At 49.7% G+C, this 18,624-nt stretch overlaps 1 protein-coding gene across 1 annotated transcript in view; it reads right to left on the bottom strand.

Moving 5' to 3' along the window:
* The window catches only part of GRM7 (glutamate metabotropic receptor 7), a 108,210-nt gene extending 91,346 nt beyond the window's left edge, over positions 1-16,864 (bottom strand). Inside the window, 1 exon segment of the mRNA XM_017735243.1 lies at positions 16,612-16,864. Coding sequence (XP_017590732.1) covers positions 16,612-16,864 — 253 coding nt within the window.
* Between the last annotated feature and the right edge of the window lie 1,760 nt (positions 16,865-18,624).

The raw sequence follows: 18,624 nt of genomic DNA, 5'->3' as shown, positions 1-18,624 counted from the left end.
CCCAACAAATGGGTTATGGCAGCACAACAACACGCAGCTCCTCCCTGGGCTGCCCAGGGCAGGCGGAGTCCCCTTCCCTGCATGGATTTAACACCCACGGGGGATGTGGCACTCGGGGACAAGGGTTAATTGCCGGATGGGCTTTTCCAACTTCAGTGACCCTGATTATTCCCACAGAAAAGCATTGTGTTTGGGGTGTTTACAAATGCAGGAGAAGGATCACAGCAGCAACCACTCCTCTCCTCTGCCATCCTCCTTCCAAAGGGCAAATGTGACACGGGCTAGACGTGGCACAGGATTGCACAGCCTGTGCCTGTCCCTCCCTGCCAGCCCCTGCCACCTGCAGGGACAATAACCCCAGTCCTTGCATCCCTGCTGGGGCAGAAACTGGGCACAGTAATGCCATTAATCCATGAGGTTTAGGGAGTGTCGATGAGCAGGGATCAAGCTGAAGATCACTGAACGGTTTGGGGTTGGAAGAGACCTCAATATCACCCAGTCCCACCCCCTGCCGTGGGCAGGGACACCTCCACCAGGGCAGGCTGTTCAGGTGCTGGTGCTTAGGATCCATCATATGCTATAAATATATACACACCAATATAAATAAATCTATACAGACAGAGAGCTCTGCCCTCCTGAGAGCACCCAGGACACTGAGGCACAGCTGGGGCAGGGCTGCGTCACTGCTGCCTTTGTACCCCAGCCCATCCAGGGGCTCCTCTGGTGGGCTCAGCCACAGCAAAGGTGAGCTGCCAGAGCTTTTTTTAATCCCATCCTTGAGGGAATCATGCCTACACCAACCTGCAGAGGGGAACAGCAATCTGTACAGCTAACGTAAGTGTTAGAGCACCTTATGTAACAGGCAGCAAGAAAAGCTCACAGGAAAATAACGCTTGCTGTTCTCTGAGAAACTTTCTTGCACAACGTCAACACGAGGATTCACAGGCACAGGCTCCCTGTCAAAGCCGGAGGTGCTGCAGGGAGAGCTGGGGCTGTGCTGGCAGGCCTGGGCTTTGTCTGGCTCCCCACCGTGCCCTTTGTCTTCCCAATGCCTTTTTGATTTGGTTTAGAGTAAATCATTGAGGGTAGATTTAATTTCTTGGAGCTGATAACGAGTGTAGCTAGATACGGATCCTTTCACTTAAAAGTCTGCTTTGCAATTTAATCAGCCTCCATACCAGCCTGAAAGTAATGTTGGGTGGTTGCAATGGTGAATGAAGAATAGAAAAATTAGACAAAAATGAGATTAATGATTTTATCAGAAATTCTGAGCTGCTGTCTGTAATCAAGTTTCACTGCAATGTGCTCTCTCAACACACTGGTGTCCCTGGGGAGGATTACACATCTCCAGAAGCAGCCTTGGGCTTTGTCCATTGCTGAGTAATTCCATCCCACCTCACAGCACAGCTCCTCTCCATACAAAGGAAAGCAGGAGAGAAGCACCACTATTTGCAGCAATTTTCCAATTCCTCATCTTCTTAAGAAACATTTTTATGAATGGTGTGACAAGACATTCAGAGCCACCCTGACACCCCCAGGCAGCCCGGCAGGACTCACTCCCATCTCCACCACCAGGGTCCTGTTTGGGTAATTTGGGTTTATCCCCAGTGCCCCTGCAATGGTCAAACCAGGACTGATCACATAGCAAAGGAAAAAGTCATTGAGTAGCAGGAAGAATCACACCTTCAGGTTATTTCCCATGTTGGAATCCTCCCCCCAGTGAGGGGGGGACACAGATGGACACAGAATCGTCACAGAACCAGGGAAGGGGTTGGGTTGGAAGGGACCTTAAAGCTCATCCAGTTCCAGCCCTCCACCATGGGCAGGGACACCTTGCACTGTCCCAGGCTGCTCCAAGCCCCGTCCAAGATCAAGACTTGGATCAATGGACAGAGAAGATTCAGTTACAGAACAGGAGAGGCTCCCCACTGAGGCTTTGGGGAAACACCAAAGGGAACACAAACAACCCCAGTTTCACACTTTGGTCTTGCTCCTGTTCCTGTGTCCTCCTGACCAAGTTCCATTTTGCTGCCAGTGCATTTCCTTGTTTTGTCTTCGGAGAAAACAGGAATCCTCAAATGCTTGCATCAGTGCAAAGGAGAATGGAACAATATCTGAACACTATGGAAATGAGCAATGAATAATACCTGAACTGATGACCTTTAAACAAGTTGGATTTGGGGCTGGAAGCTGAGAGGACGAATGGATAGAATCCAATGGCTTCTCTCAGTGCAAGTGTGTCATTTTTAGAGGAGAATTAATTTTCCAAGGAAAACATCAGCTGCCAAAGCAATGAGACATTTACACTTGATAAGGATGTTTAAAGACTCACCAAGAAAACTTTCCCCATTCTCCTACAACAGGATTAGAAACCTCTCACACGGCTCCAAGAGCTGGAGCAGTGCCCTGAACAGGAGAGGAAATGGCCTGGACCTCATGGAGGAGGAACTGGGTTGGATTTCCACGCCAGGTTTGTAAGAGCCATTTCCAAGTAACTCCCCAGGAGCCCCCAGGACTCAGAGCCCAGAGGGGCATCTCCTAAGGGACACCCAGACCTGAGCCTGGACACAAACACCCGGCCTGGTAGTGCCACAGGGAGCAGAATTCCCACTCCCCCCGCCCCGAGAATCCCCCGCTGCACTGCCCACCTTCCCTGCCTGCTGTCAGTGCTGCAAGTTCCAATAAACCCCCTGATTTCAGAGAGCCAGGGCACCCTTCACTCACAGATGTGTCTTTATGCAATCAGAGGTTATTCCCAGGCCTGGGGGCTGTCACAGACCCTCTGACAGCTGCATCCTGCCCCCTGTGCCACAGTGCCACTGACCACAGCCAGCAGCTCTTTCTGCCAAGTACTCTCCAGGCTTTTCCCCTAATTAATTTGGCCTGGAAACCTTTCCATGCCCAGCCCCAGCGTCCAGCACTTCCAGTAAGTCATACTGATGGAATGACAGGGCTGATCTTTGTTCTGAAACCATTTTCAAGTCCATACACTGACTGAATCATGAAGAGCAGAAATTGAGAGGGTAATTCATTTTTCTCACTTAGGCAGACTCAGCTCCCCAGAAAACGTTCTCCCAGGCTGTTCTAAATCTGGCTCTTAGTTAAAATAATGTGACTCTTTGTCTCATTGTGTCATTGTCATACACTTTGCCTTGAATATTTCAAATTTTGCACTTTTCTGATCCTGTCTGCAAATCTTTGGTTTTCCTGATATGACTTTTTTTTGCATATTTGGAGCTGTCACTCACTTTTGCTCGACTGATTCCCCAGCACTGCTCTTCCATGTAACCCAGCACACAAGGAAACTGCACCATGGCAAGCACACCTCCAGACAGCTCATACATGTTTACCTTGATGCTTCACTAACAAACATTCCTATGAAAAAGCAGGATATTTTCCTTTTTCCACACCCAGACTGAGAACTGCATCATGTGTGAACCTCAGCTGTCCCACACAAACACCCTTCAGGGTCTCCTGCAGGAGCACTGGGCCACATCCACCACAAATCACACACCGGAGATGCTCCTGGAGCATGGGATAACGTCACTGCTTCCCACAGGTGGCATTCTTACTGGGGCAGAGAGGTCTCAAACCTGGATAATTGCCTGCTTCCTGCTTAAAACAGAGATTGGACACAAATCCCTTAAAGAGACTCTGAAGCCCATGGCCAATACCACTAAGCCAGTCCCTGACCTTCTGGGGCAGCAGGAGGGGAGAGCAGGGATTTAAACCTGGTGGTGCCCAGGCAGCCCCAAATCTGTGGGGGGGGCCCCAGAGAGCCCCAAATCCACATTGGGGGCCCCCAGGTAGCCTCCAAATCTGTGTGGAGGGACCCCAGGCAGCCCAAAATTGGTTTTGAGGGACCCCAGGCAGCCCCAAATCTGTGCTGGGGCCCCCTAGGCAGCCCCCTGGCCTCGGACAGTTCAGTCCCCAGCGTGCAGCCCCTGGACTCAGCCCACTGTTGACACTGGAATTGAGAGCTGAGCTGGGAAGGATTTTTCACACATGGATTTGCCATCACAAGCAACACGATATCCATGGATTGGATGGTTAGAGCAGAGAAAGAGAGAGCTCCTCGTGGCTGAGATCGATTCCTGACACAACTGCTCCGATGAGCAGAGGACAGATCTGCACATCAGCTCTCAGTACCAGATAATTCCACCCATTTGTTGATACAGACAAAATCGTGCATTCATAGCCAGCTGCTAATACACCTGTGCACATTCACCTACTGAAGAGAAAAGCAGCTTAAGCACTAATGACATCCAAATTATATCTTTGCTATCTTTGATGTTTATGATTCTTGGCTCCTTTGTAAGTAAGAGATGTCGTTAGAGTTTAATCAATAGCATTCTGCTCGGAGAAAGGCCTTCTGAAGCTGACAAAACTGCACAGGTTTTGCTTTGAGAACCTGCTTGAATCTGAAGAACGATAAAAAGAAAGTGCTTTACTTTTCATGCTGGGGAGGTTGTTGAGATTTCTGAGGAAATCAAACAGCAACTGCAAACACGATGTTATCTCACTGCTGATGTGCAACACGGCTGAAATCAGGGAAACGCTGGCTATGTGACTGTGGATGCAGCTCTGCACTCACTGCAGAGCCTGGGAACACTCAGAAATCAGAGATTAATAAAATATAATCAAATACATTCCACCAAGCATTGGGAAGATGATAATCTCTGGATTCAGTCATTGCATTTCTCAGAGACATGCTCTGCTCCTGGTCACCGACACAGAATCTCCTTCAGCATCCAGGGCTGCCCCCTCAGCAGCAATAAAGTGGCAAATCCAGGTCTGAGGCTCTGGAAGGAGGTGTCAGTGCCACCCTGCCAGGCCATGCTGGCCTTTGTCCCCATGCAGGAGGTGGCAATTGCCCCCCCCCCCCCCCCCCCCCCAGCCATAAATATTCCTGCAAGCAACTGGGTTTTGTTTTATTGGGGTTTTTGTGGTATTTTTCTAAGTCCTGGAGTGCCAGTGATTTTCGCTGTTTCCCAGTGAAATCCCAGAATGGTTTGGGTTGGGAGGGACCTCAAAGCCCATCCAGTGCCACCCTTGCCATGGGCAGGGACACCTTCCACTGTCCCAGGCTGCTCCAAGCCCCAATGTCCAACCTGGCCTTGGGCACTGCCAGGGATCCAGGGGCACCTGGGAAATCTGAGGGAATTATTAAGATGGCCCAGGTGTGTCTGTTCTCAAGTTAAATGAAGGGGTTCCTTGGACAGCACAGCTCCTGCTGCCCTTCCCTCAGGATCTCAGAGGCAGTAACACCGGGGAAGGAAGGGGAGGGAAGCAGGGAGAGAACACAATGAGGCTTTAAAAAGAGATGGTGCTTTTAATGAGTTGGGAAGTTCTCAGGAAGCAGGGCTGTAATTTGCTGGATTGACTGCACTGAAACCCCAACTCTTGCATTTGTTCTTGGAAAAGTCTGAGGGAAAACACTGCATCAAAGAACCCCGTGCACAGCAGCATTACCGGCCAGAGCCTCCACAGGCACGAGACTAAGAACATTTTGCAAATCCCTCAAAAGTGCTAATTGCTTTTTTAGTGCATCCTACAGAGCAGGGGCACTGCAGGGCAGCTGTGTGTGAAGGAACTGGAGAGGGGCTGGGCTTCCTCAGAACTCCTGCAGAGGTTTCTCCAAAGGAAATGTTTGTTCCAAGGAACAGTTTGGGCCCTACAGACTTTGGCTCTGATTTGGTGAGGCTGCCTCCCTGCCTTCCCTCCTGATGCTAATAAATAAAAGTTCTTTGATTACAGCAGCTGGAGGTCTGAGGTCAGTTCTGGCTGTACTGAAGGAGCTGGGCTTTCCTGAGAACAAACATCATCAGGAATGGACTGGCACAGGGATTATTAAGAGGCAAAAATTCCAGGATGAGAATATCCAAGCTCAAATTCATCCTGGCTCGGGGTAAGCAGGACACTGTTCTTATCACACAGTTTGAGCAGGCCCTGGCACAGGGTGCCCAGAGCAGCTGTCGCTGCCCCTGGATCCCTGGCAGTGCCCAAGGCCAGGCTGGACACTGGGGCTTGGAGCAGCCTGGGACAGTGGAAGGGGTCCCTGGATGGGCTTTAAGGTCCCTTCCAGCCTAAACCTTTCTGACGAGCTGCAAATAGAACCACTTTTGACACCCAAGTGTCCAAAGCCACTTGCCTCACCCCAAACTCCAAATAAATGCTGGGTTTGGATAACCCAGCCGGCCCAGGCCATGCACGAGCTCCCCACACAGCAAAGAGCATCACCCTGGGAGCCCCTCCTGGGGCTCTGCCTCTGACCACACACAGCCCCAGGTCACTGCAGGACGGCACCAGAGCTGCTGGCCCAGGGCCACCCCCTCCCACCTCCCACAGATGCTGAGGCCACAGCACTGAGACACAGCTCTGTAAGGCTGGATTGATTTCTGTGCACAGAGCAGCTGCAGCTCCAATCAACTTGAACAGAAGCCACAAATGCTTGGTACTCTGGAAAAAAATCAAGGTGCTCCAGTTCCTTTATCCAGGCTCAGATGTCCAAACATGAGACTTCAAGAGGCATTTGCTTTTGACATTGAAACAGATATGAAAAAAGCCCTCCCAAGGAATAACAGGAAACTTGGCAAAAGGCACCTGCTGCAAGAAATAAAGGCCATTCCTTAGGCAGAGTCCGTGCTATCCAGCAGTGATATACCAGCAGTATAATCTTAATTAGCCAATAAAAGTTTTTAGACAATCTGTCTAGACTTGCTTTTGCCTGGGTATAAAATTGGCTTTAAAAGAAATATATAAACAGCAATGAAACGTCAATGAAGAGCTGTCAAAAAAAGCTCCCTGCTGCTCTACATCTGCACCCTGCTCTTCTTAAAACATGAGCATTTATGTGAAATCCCTCAGATTTTAAGCAGAAAAGCTGCTATATTTGGGCTCAGTGCACTGCAAGCTCCATCAGCTCAAGGCCCTGAGCTGCTGCTACCAAAGTCAACAGGAGCACAGCTCTCCTGGAAAGCTCTGACCAGCACAGCTCAACAGGGCCTTTGTCTGGAGGAAGCCAAGTCTTTATAAATAATGAAAACTGAGAACAGCCATATCTGGAGAAAAACTGGGTTTGTCCCTGCCTGCTCCAAGCAAGCAGGACAGGTGTGGGACCAAAGGACAGCACAGGGGACACTTGTGAGGAAACAGAAGGGACACAGAACCAAGTCATCTGAGGAAAAAGCATTAGGCTGGAAAAGGAACAAAATACAGATACAAACTGAGGGACAAGGAAAGGGCTGATTAGACATTGTGGATTAGTGAATTAAGGGGAGCAACAAAATACACCCAGGGAATTAAATTACAGGGTATCTTTAATCAATGCTTAAAGAGAATTTCTGTGATCACAGCCTGAGATAGCCCGTCGCAGACTGAGAAAGCCCTTTCCACGATGAATCTTCCATTGTAAGGCAGCTCTCTAAAACATTTCTGCTTTGTTTTTCCTGGGAAGCCACTCTCCCCTGTCCCAGAGCAGGGTCACCCGCAGGATGTGCTGGTGCCCAGAGCCCCAGGTCACCCAGCAGCAGCAGCACCAGGACACGCTGGGGCACCAGAGCCCAAATGCCTGAGCTGCATTTCCATTGCCCAAAATCCACCTGTTCCATCTTTGTGTTCACACAATGAAACACATGCAAAGACTCTTTCTGATCATAACCAAATAATTTGCTTTTTTACCCGCTTTTTGGTATTAACAGCCAGAAATGCTCTGAATATGGACTCCTGAGAGCCCCATGATTCCCCATCACCCTACACAAGGTCCCTCCCTGAGGAGAGGGAGGGCTCTGCCAGCACCCCTCAGGTTTGGTTTCAAACAAGGGACATTGGGAACACGTTAAAATAATGCTGAAATTCTCCACCACAAGATTCCTTTGAGACTGAAAATACGTAAATCTTGGAACACTGAAGCCCAGCCTGCAATCCTGTAAATCTTCCCAACATCCTGGCTCTGGGAATAAACCACTTAAAATGCCATAGTGCAGCTCGTGTTTCCAGCTCAGGTATCTCCTCGGACAGAGCCCAGCAAATAGAATTTCAAACACCACCTTGACAGATAACTTCCCTCAGAACACGTAGGGAAGGCTAAAAACTCCACTGATCCACATTCCCTACCCACCAGGACTCTGCACAGTGGGAACAGACGGGATTTTCTCCTCACACTGAACCTTCCTCCCTACCCAAGGAAGGCTCAGACACCTTTGGGGACACACCGGGGAGTGCTTCTGGCTGCCCAGAAGATCACTAGGAGTGCATGAAAACCATCTTCCAAGAGCAAGGAAGTGGAGGGTTCAGGCTGTTTGTCATCCTCAGCTGTCTGAGGAAGGGTGAGGAACGAAGGAGGCAGGGGAGGATGTGATGGAAGAGGCTTCTCCGAATTATTTATGTGCTGCTACTCCCCCGTGGCTGGGAGAGCTGTTCCCTGCTTCAGCACAAAGGGAAGAGCCACTGTGAAGTATGGAGGGTACAAGCTGAGGCAATACTTTGTGTTTCCTCCTGGGACACAGGGTTTCAGTGACAGAAACTGGAATAACTTACTGCATCCCATTATCTATTCCCCTTCAGATGCACAGGCACATTTAGAGCTGGTCCCGAGCGAAGTCCCAACAAATTCATCCTGCTTTGCACAACAGACACATCCCATGGGAAGACCTCAGCGTAATCACAATATTTCTGTTTTCTGAGGGGAGAGTCAAAGTGACAGCAGGGGCTTCCTCTGCAGCAGGTTCTTAGGAAATCCATTGGATTCCTCCAGGAAAGCTGGCAAGCTGCTCTGCAGTGTGCACGGGGGGACAGGCGCCGGAGGCGAGCTGGGAGCCAGGATTCTCAGGATTCACAGGCTCCACGTGTCCCTCCAGGCAGGCTGGGAGGCAGGGAAGAGCCAGCTGAAGAGCAAAGGCACCCAGAGACAAACCTCTAGAAAGGCTGGTTTCCCTGCCCTCGGCACAAAAGAGAGACTTTGGGAAGGATTCCTGTCTCATCTTCCAGAAGTTTTAGGTTTTCACACAATCAAAGTCAATTCTGCCCCTGAAATCAGGGTTTTTTGGATGAAACAAATGTGATTTTCCAGCCCGCTCTCTATGGCAAATCTTCTTTACTCATGGATATTCTTTCCCTGCCATGGCTCAGTCTTTGCAACCCCAGCCACTTCTATCCACCTTTGTTCTATAGCTTTCCATCCCTCCCTCTCCTCAGCCTCATTCTTCCCTTGCTCTTTCCACAGACTCGTTCCTTTTATTGTTCTCTAACCCCAAACTCTCTCCTTTCCCCCCTCTCTTCCCCAACACAGCAGTCTCTGCACTTCACAGGGATCTTCTCCTCAAGCTTCCTAATGCACAATAACAACCTTTGTGTCCATTTCCTCAATATCTCCAGCTTTTTCCCCCAATTTCCATCCTCCCCAGCAGCACTTGGCTGCAGAACGAACACCACTGCTCCCGTCCTTACCAGGAGGAACCATTACCCTTGAGGTGCAGAAATGCTGCCAAAGAACAAATGGAAACACCTGGATGGGAATGAAGAACCTCCTGAGCCCGCAGCAAACCAACACCCTCCCTTCTGCACCCCGCGGGGTGTGCGTGGCCAAAAGCAGGAGCACTCCTGGGGGTGTCCAGCTTTACTGGGGGAAACCAAGTACCAACCTTGTATTAAGAAGGACTTAACAGATCCCCTCTCTGCAGCTGATCCACACAACACTCACACAGCCACGCCAGCGATGTTCTATTAAAGCCAGCGTAACGTTCTGAAAGGACGCTGGCAGTTATTTGTTCAGCAGCAGGGATTGCCTGTTTCAATTTTATTCTGTCCTTGAGATGCAATCTCCACATGGTCAATAAGCGCCATAAAAAGGCAGATATTTATCATTAAAGTGCCTGATGGTCTGAGGGAACAGCAGCCTGTTACAGCTCTCCAGTAACTCCCCAAGAAGCAGCTGGGTGAGCTCATTCCGGAGGACATTCCGATTTCTGCGCAGATTGGGATGAACTGCTCTCACATTCCACAGAACAGCCACAAAGGCAATCATCCCATCAGATCCGTACCTGCTTTCCTTCTCCACAGCTCTATTTGATTGATTTTTCATGAGTGTGTTGGAGAAGGAGGGATTGCTGAGGTTCCCTCACAGAATGACAACACGGGCAGAGGCCCCAGCAGGGGCACATCCAGCCCCTCATTGCCAGTGCCCATCAGCCTCCCTGCTCACCTGAGCAGGATCACAAGGACCCTGTAAATCCACAGCAGGTACTTATCTCCCAGTGATGGCAAGAGATAAGAAAATACATCTATCACTAGATACCAATGATTGGATTTTTTTTTAATTCAAGCTCTTTAGTGATGTGCTTATATTTGGTGCCAACACTGCCTGTGTAGTCAAGAGAGAAATGGATGCTTCCAAAGGGCAGCTGAGAGCTCATCACTCCTCTTTACTGAGCAGGGAACAGTGCCAGCCAGCTCAGGACATCTGTTATGGCTTAGGTGGGAGAGGCCTCGCTGAAGAGGTGAAGATTGCAGCCACAATGTTTTTGTGATCTAAAAACACAGGCTGGTGCCTCGGGGGGGTTGCAACACCTCAGCCAGGCACAAAAGGGGTTTTAAAGTCCAAGTCAGCACCTTAAGGACCTCACCCATCCCCTCTGCACAGCATCACTGCTCACAAGCTACCAAAAGAGCCACAGCTGCACTGACCACTCACAGGGACAGATTTTTTTTCCCACTCTCAGAAGTACCTCAACTCTCAATGCAACCCCAACCACCCGGATAAAGGCCAGGGCATCTTCTCCCAGCTAAGCTACAATTAATAGGAAATCTCATTAACCCTGCCAGACTGCAGCACATCACACAAGTCAGTGCTACCTCAGACAGCAATTCTTCCTGTTGGTTTTTTCTGAAATGACAGAACATTTGTTATTCGACAATAGGAAGGAGAACAATAGATTTCATAATGTTGTTATTTAACATCACTGCACACTGAAAGGACACATGCCTGAGTACTTGGGAAAAGTGGAAAGAAAAATGGAAAACACTTGAAGTGCTTGGATATAAACTCCTTGATTTTATGAGTGGTTTATACATTTGTTTTTGCTGTATTTGATCCAGAAAACAGGCTCCAAAGAGTGTTGAATAAAGGCTATGCCCATCAAAGCAGAATCTCTGAACACAGCCAAAGACAGAGGGACAGCCCTGCCCTGCAGCCCCTCCTGCCAGCACTGAGCCCCCCAGGAGGGGTCTGCAGGGCCAGGAATTCCCTGGGAAACCTGCCCCATCCTCTACACTCTCAAACTCCATGAATGCCCCAGAGCCCAGACATGCTGCCCCCCATGCCCACAGGTCTGGTTTTCCTAGGCTGCACTTCAAACCCGAGTTTACAGGCAGATTTGTGTGCTTGCTCTGCCTGAAGGGCTGCAGAGGCTTCTGCCGCCGCGGTGTGCAGAGGGAGATGCACTGAGCTCAGCCTGCAAACGCTGCTCCCTCGGGCTGGGCAGCACAAACACCTCACCCCATCCTCTCCCAGACACTGACTCATCCAGGGATGGCTGAGCAGGAGCTGCTCCCAGCTGGGCTCTGTTTGCTGCCACGGGGAGCAGAGATCAGCCAGCACGGACCTGGGGCAGCCTTGGATGATGGGCAGCACCCATCCTGAGCAAAGCTTCACTGAACAAACTCTGGGGTTTATGATGACAGCTGGAGCAGTCTCTGCCCACCACTTCTGTCACCTTCCCTTCTCATTTTTAACCTTGGGGCGTGCAGTAAAGTGCCTGCTCCTTGTAATGAGTGCTCTAAACCCATTCAGCAGGGCTTTAATGGATCCAGAAGAAAACAGAGATGTTTCATTAGCATCAGAACGTAGGACAAAAAGGAAATAAATCAGGATTTTCTACTTGGCACTAGGAATCAGCACTGCATTTGAGATGCGCAGACAGAGCAGTCTCCTCTCAACCCCAGACAGTTGTACAACTCCCTCCTAGCAGTGATTTCACTCTCTCATGTTATCCAGCACTAATTTGTGCTAATGGAATTCCCAACAGACAGCATAAAAATTAAGTTCTATTACAAAAATGCAGATTCAGGATCAGAGCAGGCAGCTGAACAGACCTACAGGAGCCTACAAAAGTGCTGTGTGAATCACTGAGGGATGACAGCAGCAGCTCTGCGCTTTTATCAGTGTCAGCTTCCATCAGCAAGGGCTGAGTGAGAGCAGGGTACTCTGATACCACTGAGAGGGTCAGGGAGCCTCAGGACATGACTCAGATCCCCAAAACCAACCCCTAGAAAAAGATTCAGATCTTGTGAGAAACACAAGTCAGTGGAGAAAACAAGTATAAGGCTCTAGGAAAAGTTGCTGCATTTACAGTTTTCGGTGGGTAAAAGGGTTTAAAACAGTCTCCTACAGATAACAAATCCACAGAAAATAGCTTGTGCAGTGAGTACTCAATTGCATGCCATTAATTTGTAAAGAAACCAGTGAATTTGGAGAGGATGACATTGAATGCACAGATGGTGATGCGGTGCAAAGCAGTGGTTCATAGTTCCGGTGGAGTGACCCAGAATCACAGAATGTCCCGAGCTGGAAGGCACCCACAGGAATAAAAATCCAGCTCCTGGCCCTGCCCAGACCCCCCAACAACCCCACCCTGGGCATCCCTGGCAGCGCTGTCCAAATGCTCCTGGAGCTCTGGCAGCCTCGGGGCCGTGCCCATTCCCTGGGGAGCCTGGGCAGTGCCCAGCACCCTCTGGGGGAAGAACCTTTCCCTCATGTCCATCCCAACCCCCCCCAGCACAGTTTCACTTGACAGACACAAGGACAATGTGTCTCACACAGGTTTGTGCCTGTGTGAATACACAGGGGCTTTGTAGCAAATACAAAGCTAAAGGGAAAAACAAGATAAAGAAATTCAAGTTTATATTGAGAAATGCTGTTCAGGAGCACCGCTGGGAAAAAATTCAGCTTATGAGGGCAGAAGAATTGAAAATCAGAGTGGTTTGGGTTGAAAGGGACCTTAAACAATCTTGTTCCACCTGCTGTGGGCAGGGAGCCATGTGAAGGGTCCCCTCTCTGGGGGCTGGAGTTTCTGTTTCTGAGCAAGTCCAGCTCCCGCCCTGCTGCACAGAGATGTTCCCACCTTACGTAAGAGGTGTCTGTGGGATCACGGAGACTGAGGAATTACAGAGAGCAGGATCTGCAAAAAGCCTGCAGTGAAGGCAGGAGGAAAGAAGATCAGGAGGCTGCTGCAAGGGTTGTGCTTTCCATGTAAAAGGGGCTTAGAGGTGATTCTGTGTCAGGGTGTGGTGGTTTTTGACAACCACACCACTGCCACTCAAACCCCCAGCAGGAACTGGAGTCCTTCACACCAGCACGCTGGTACAGGACTGGAACCCCTTTGCCACGTCTGTAGCACACAGGGAAGGGTGCAAGTTTCCCCAGAACCCCTCTCCAGCCCTCCCAATGGCTGAGAACATCATCAGCTGCACTTTGGCCATGAAGATTCTCCCTTCTGGCCACCCTGCTCTGCACACGGCCACAGCTCTGCCCTGTGCAGACACAGAACCCGGCTCTGAACCGGCCCTGCTGAGCTCCTGGGCTCAGTGCTGGGATCAGGATGGGGAGCTGGGAAAGGCAGAGGAGGGAGGTGAAGGAGGGACACACATCCTGCAGCTCCAGCCCCCTCCTCACCCCCGTGAGCTGCAGCCCAGGAGTCAGAGAGCATCAAAACCCCACCAGCAACGCAGCCAGCAAACTCAGCTGTGAAAATGGGCCATTTGGGGAGAGCAGAACATTAATAAATGCACTCCAGATCTTTCATTTATCTGTTAGGAGGCATTCAAGTGGTCTTTTGCTAACGACTTCAATATATATATTTCTTACAGATAGCAATTAACCTTCTGGTACAGATTAATCTTTTAAAAAAAATCAAAGATGAATTAATCTTTGAAATTCAAGTATCCAGTAGTTTCATTAATAATCTGAAATTGTCCTTTAGATTTCCCATAATTAGACCATTCCCCTAATTTATTAATCCCACAGAGAGCAGAGCATGTTTCAAACCTTCATCTCCTGCCACAATGACATATTCAAACTCGCTTGAAGTGCTCATAATAAAAGTCACTTTGTGAAGAATTATTAACTCAGAGGATCAAGCAAAGTCTTTATATGCCAAAGCATATTTGAAAACTAAGCAGGGGTAGCACGTTCTACCGATCCTCAGATCTCCTAAGATCCTGGCTGATCAGAAACAAGTTTGGATAAAACATTCACTTTAGGATAATTAGCTTGCTACAGACTCGAGGCCAAAGCCAGGAAATGTGTTGGTACCTACGGACTAAACCTTCCTTTCTGCCAAAGGAAAGTGATTGTGAGACGCCAGACAGTTCTCTGGGAGCTGACAACCACTGCTCCCTGCTGGGACATCTCAGATTTGGGCTGAATTCCCTCCACCCCGGCGCTGCTCCGGCTCTGGCAGATCTGCCTGGTCCCATGGGGTCACACAGGGAGAGCCAACACAGGGACTCTGCTCCCACACCTCTCCCAGCTCTGCTCCTCAAGTGCCACTGCCAAACCTTTTCTGAGCCCTTCCAGGGCTGGTGACTCCACACTGCCCTGAGCAGCCCCTGACAGGGCTTTCTGGACGGAGTTTTCCCTAATATCCAACCTGACCCTCCCCTGGGGCACCTTGGGGCCGTTTCCTCTCATCCTGTTCCTGTTCCCTGTGCAGAGCCTGACCCCCCCCCGGCTCCAGACTTCTGCCAGGGGGTTTTAGGAGCAATGGCACAGCTCCTCCCAATGAACACCACAGGCTTTAGCCCGCTGGGAGATGAGCTCACAACCCAAAGTTGGGGGACAAGGTGCCACTCCCCCATAGGGAAGATCAGGACCTGCATCTCCAGGCAGCACTGCTCCATTAAGCCTCCAGACAACAGGATCTTCTTGCACCTCCCAGGGTTTTAAACCCCCGGAGAACTTGCTGACAGGTGTTAAATCCCATCAGAACTTCACCTGAGCTTTATCTGAGTGACACAAGAAGCTGAGCACAGCCCTAAGCAGCAGCAGCACCCGGGATTGGATTATTCCCGTCTCGGGGTCTGTGGAAGAAGTTTAGGCACTATCCCTGTTAGTGCCTTAATCCCCCAGGCAGAACCTTCATCACCCTGCATGCAGAGCTGCTGGGAGCAGGGCACTGCTTTGGGTTTGTGCTTTGCTTTTTCTGAAGGATGTTGAGTTATGTGTTGACTACATGAACAGCTCATAGAATAAACCTAATTCTGCACAAGGTCTATAAAATGGGATCCTGTTCTTCAGCCAGAGCCTGTCCTTGACACGGGGAGCACATTTCAGGTATGATTTTGCAACAGTGGATATCTGCAAATAAAGTCAGTTTTAAATTCTAATGAACACTGGCACTTGTCACTTCCTGCTGTATTAACTCCAAACCCTTTTGCTTTAATACCACATAAATATGCATTCGTAGGAACAGACAAATTTATGCAAATGTGGGTTTCTTCTGTGACACCAACAGAAGGAAGCAATTCCGGATCCCCCTCTCCAGAGCCCCTTCCTTTAAGTCCAGGCACTTTCCCTGCTTGCTCCCTGGAAGATGCTGCCAGGAGGGATCCATCAGCCCCTGGGGCAGTGTGGGACCCAGCTGGGGCCTCTCCCTGCAGACAGAGCTGATGCTATGGGATGAGCCCTGCACCAGCCATGGCTGTGGGAACCCCTGAGGCTGCTCCAGAGCAGCTCCTGCTCCCGTCCTGCACTACCCTGGCTGGGATTCACGCGGTTCTGTGAGCTGGGGATTGTGCTGGTTTTATTTAAGGCAATGCCAGGCAGGTACCGGGTGGGAGATCTGTGAGTTCCACTTGGGGAACACAGCAGAGCTTGTCCTTGCCCCATGACAATGGGTTCTACCACCAAAGCCTCCTGGAGACAGCCCTCGTATTCACCACCAATAATGAATTCCATCAGCTGCTTCTTTTTCCTTCCCAGCACAGGAATCAACTTCAAACATTTCAGTTTCCAAACCCTTACGAATCTGGATTGCAGAGCAGCTTGCCAAGGACTCACACCCAAGGTCTGGCGTGTCTCATCCCACACCACCAGGCTTGCTGGCTCCACATCCCACACCAGCAACCCCTGAGTCTCCAAGGGAAAGGTTCTGAATTCCCTCCACTGAACTGGGCAGAGAAATGCCAAAGCAAAGCAACACAAACCAGGCTGGACTCGAAAGCTGAGCGCCAACAGTGACACAAGTCAGTGTCTGTAACCAGCAGTCACAGCAGAATTCCAGGCTGTGGAGACAGAAAAGCTCAGACTTTCCAAATCTGGCTCCTCCCCTTGCCAACACAAGGAAACCTGAGCCAGAGCAACAGGAGGAGCTCGGTACGACTCGAGGGTTTTGATTTTCCCCAGAAACGACTAAAAACCACTGAGGGTTCCCACTCTCTGAAGCTCCATGAGCAAATTAGGAATGACAGTATCCCGGAGCCATTGCAGAGCATTGCAAAGAACTGGAGCAACTTTAGAAGCAAATATCAGCTCTAGAAAAACACGATCACATTTGGTACAACACGACATTCATTACTTCCGCAGCGCTTTCTGGAGGGAGGACGGGCGTTGCCTACCTGCCTCTCTGGAAATTTGCATGAAGGACTCGACTCCTTTTTCTCCATAATTCCCTTCAGATGCCAAAGTGGATACATAATTCCATCCCAAAGCTTTCACAATGTCCACCATTGCTTGTGCTTGGAAGGAATCTGGAGGAACCACCCGTGAGAAGAAATCATAGCGCCTGTCATCGCTCAACTCTGGTGCAGTTGAGGCATAACTGATTTGTGGGATCTGTAGAAAAAAACAATTTCTGATAAATACACACATTCACATACTCATGGCACTTCTTGCAGCAGCAGCCAAAGCACTTGGCTTCAGCTGAGCTTTGGCTTCGCTGTATCCAGCTGCATTTCTCCACCACGTTCCTTTACAACGTCCAAGCCAAAGGAACAATCCTTTCATTGGCTTCGAGTTACCCAAATAAAAATTGTGAATCAATTGAAGACAACTCTGTATGTGCCCATCCATCATTCTTTCCTTCAAGGCAATCAAATACAGCACACAAATCATTTTAATCGCTGCCCTTGTCCTGGTGTTCTGGTTTTACCAGGATTTGGGATCCTGTGTAAAGTGAGGTTAACTCTAAACCTGCCACCGCTGGCTGAAAGCCAGGAAGACCCTGCCTCAGCCTTTGGAGGATGGAGGCTCCAGACTTAAGGAAAAGTAGGCTTGTTTTTTATTCTTTCTGATGAAGAACAGTGTGGAGGTTGCTGAGCATGGACATCTCTGTCCCACAGACACAGCCTGGGCACGATTCAGCTCTGCCCCCAAAAAGCAGCCCCTGCTTTTCCTCCTCTCAGCAGAGTGTGAAGGAGTCTGACAGTGACTTTTGCAACAGAGAGCACAACAGTGTTCAGGGCTGTTCTCCCCCGGTTACCAAGGGCCCTGAGCAGTTACTGAGCTGACAGGATGTTAATCCCCAAGCCCATTATGCAATTGTTTCAGTAACAGTCTGGGACTGCTCCTTAGATTAAGGAACCTGCCATAATTCTCACTTGAGATGCCACAGAGGGGAAAGAAGAGATTTGCAATCCACACAAACATGATTGTATATAACGATCTGAGCCGTGCAGCCTGAGCAAAGGGCAGCCCTCTGTGCCTCAGCACCAGCATCTTCTGCACTCTCACATTTGGTCTCTGCACAGCATTCTATGAGTATTTATTATTCTACAAGTATTTATCAGCTCTCCTGCCTCCTCAGAAAAATAAACACTGTATTTCCCCAGGATCAACACTGCAAAGGGCTCAGTACCTTTGGTTCCAGAGAGCAGGGGCAGGGGAGAGCAAATTTCCCCAGAATTAACATTATATCTACACAGGCATTTACAACCCCCGGAGCAGAGGAAAAGCAGACACTGAAAGCCAAATTGCTGCTGGAGAGCCAGAAGAGTGAACAGAGAAGTGAACTTTGCATGGAAAAAATTTTAACTACCCCAACAGCTGCAATTCAACCTAAACAAACACAAACTTCCACAGAACCCTAAAATCCCTGGAGCTGGAAGGGATCCCCAAGGATCATCAGTGCCACCCCTGGCCCTGCACACACCCCAACAATCCCACCCTGAGCCTGACCTGGAGCTCCCTCCTCGGGTGCTGATCCCTCACCCCAGCTGCTGCAGAGCACAGAAACTGCTGGGCATCCTGGCCAGCAAAATGAGGAAAATTCTAATTTGTCCCTGCTCCAGCTGCTGCTGTAGCCAGTGCCTGGTGACCTTTCTGTGGACACTTAACCAGTCACCCACCACTACACAGAAAGCACCCAGCACTCACCCCAGCCCCACACAGAGCAGTGCTGACACAGCCAAGTGCTGCTTTTTGCAATTATAATAAAAGTCAGGCTGAAATATCCATTTTTATCTGCGGCAACTCTTTGTATTCCAACTTGCCAACAACTGCTTTTTCAACTAAAAATCAAAAGGAGCCCATTCTGCACTTTTACAACAACCAAAGCTTCTACAGAGTTTGCTGCATTGCTTATATTCCTTAGGAGACTTTTTGGACTTTAAATCTTTTTCCACTGTTCATAA

This window comes from Corvus brachyrhynchos, unplaced genomic scaffold, assembly GCF_000691975.1.
Source record: "Corvus brachyrhynchos isolate BGI_N302 unplaced genomic scaffold, ASM69197v1 scaffold95, whole genome shotgun sequence".
NCBI classification, from domain to species: Eukaryota; Metazoa; Chordata; class Aves; order Passeriformes; family Corvidae; genus Corvus; species Corvus brachyrhynchos.
Note: the sequence above shows the minus strand (reverse complement) of the source record. Positions and strands in the feature narration are given on the sequence as shown.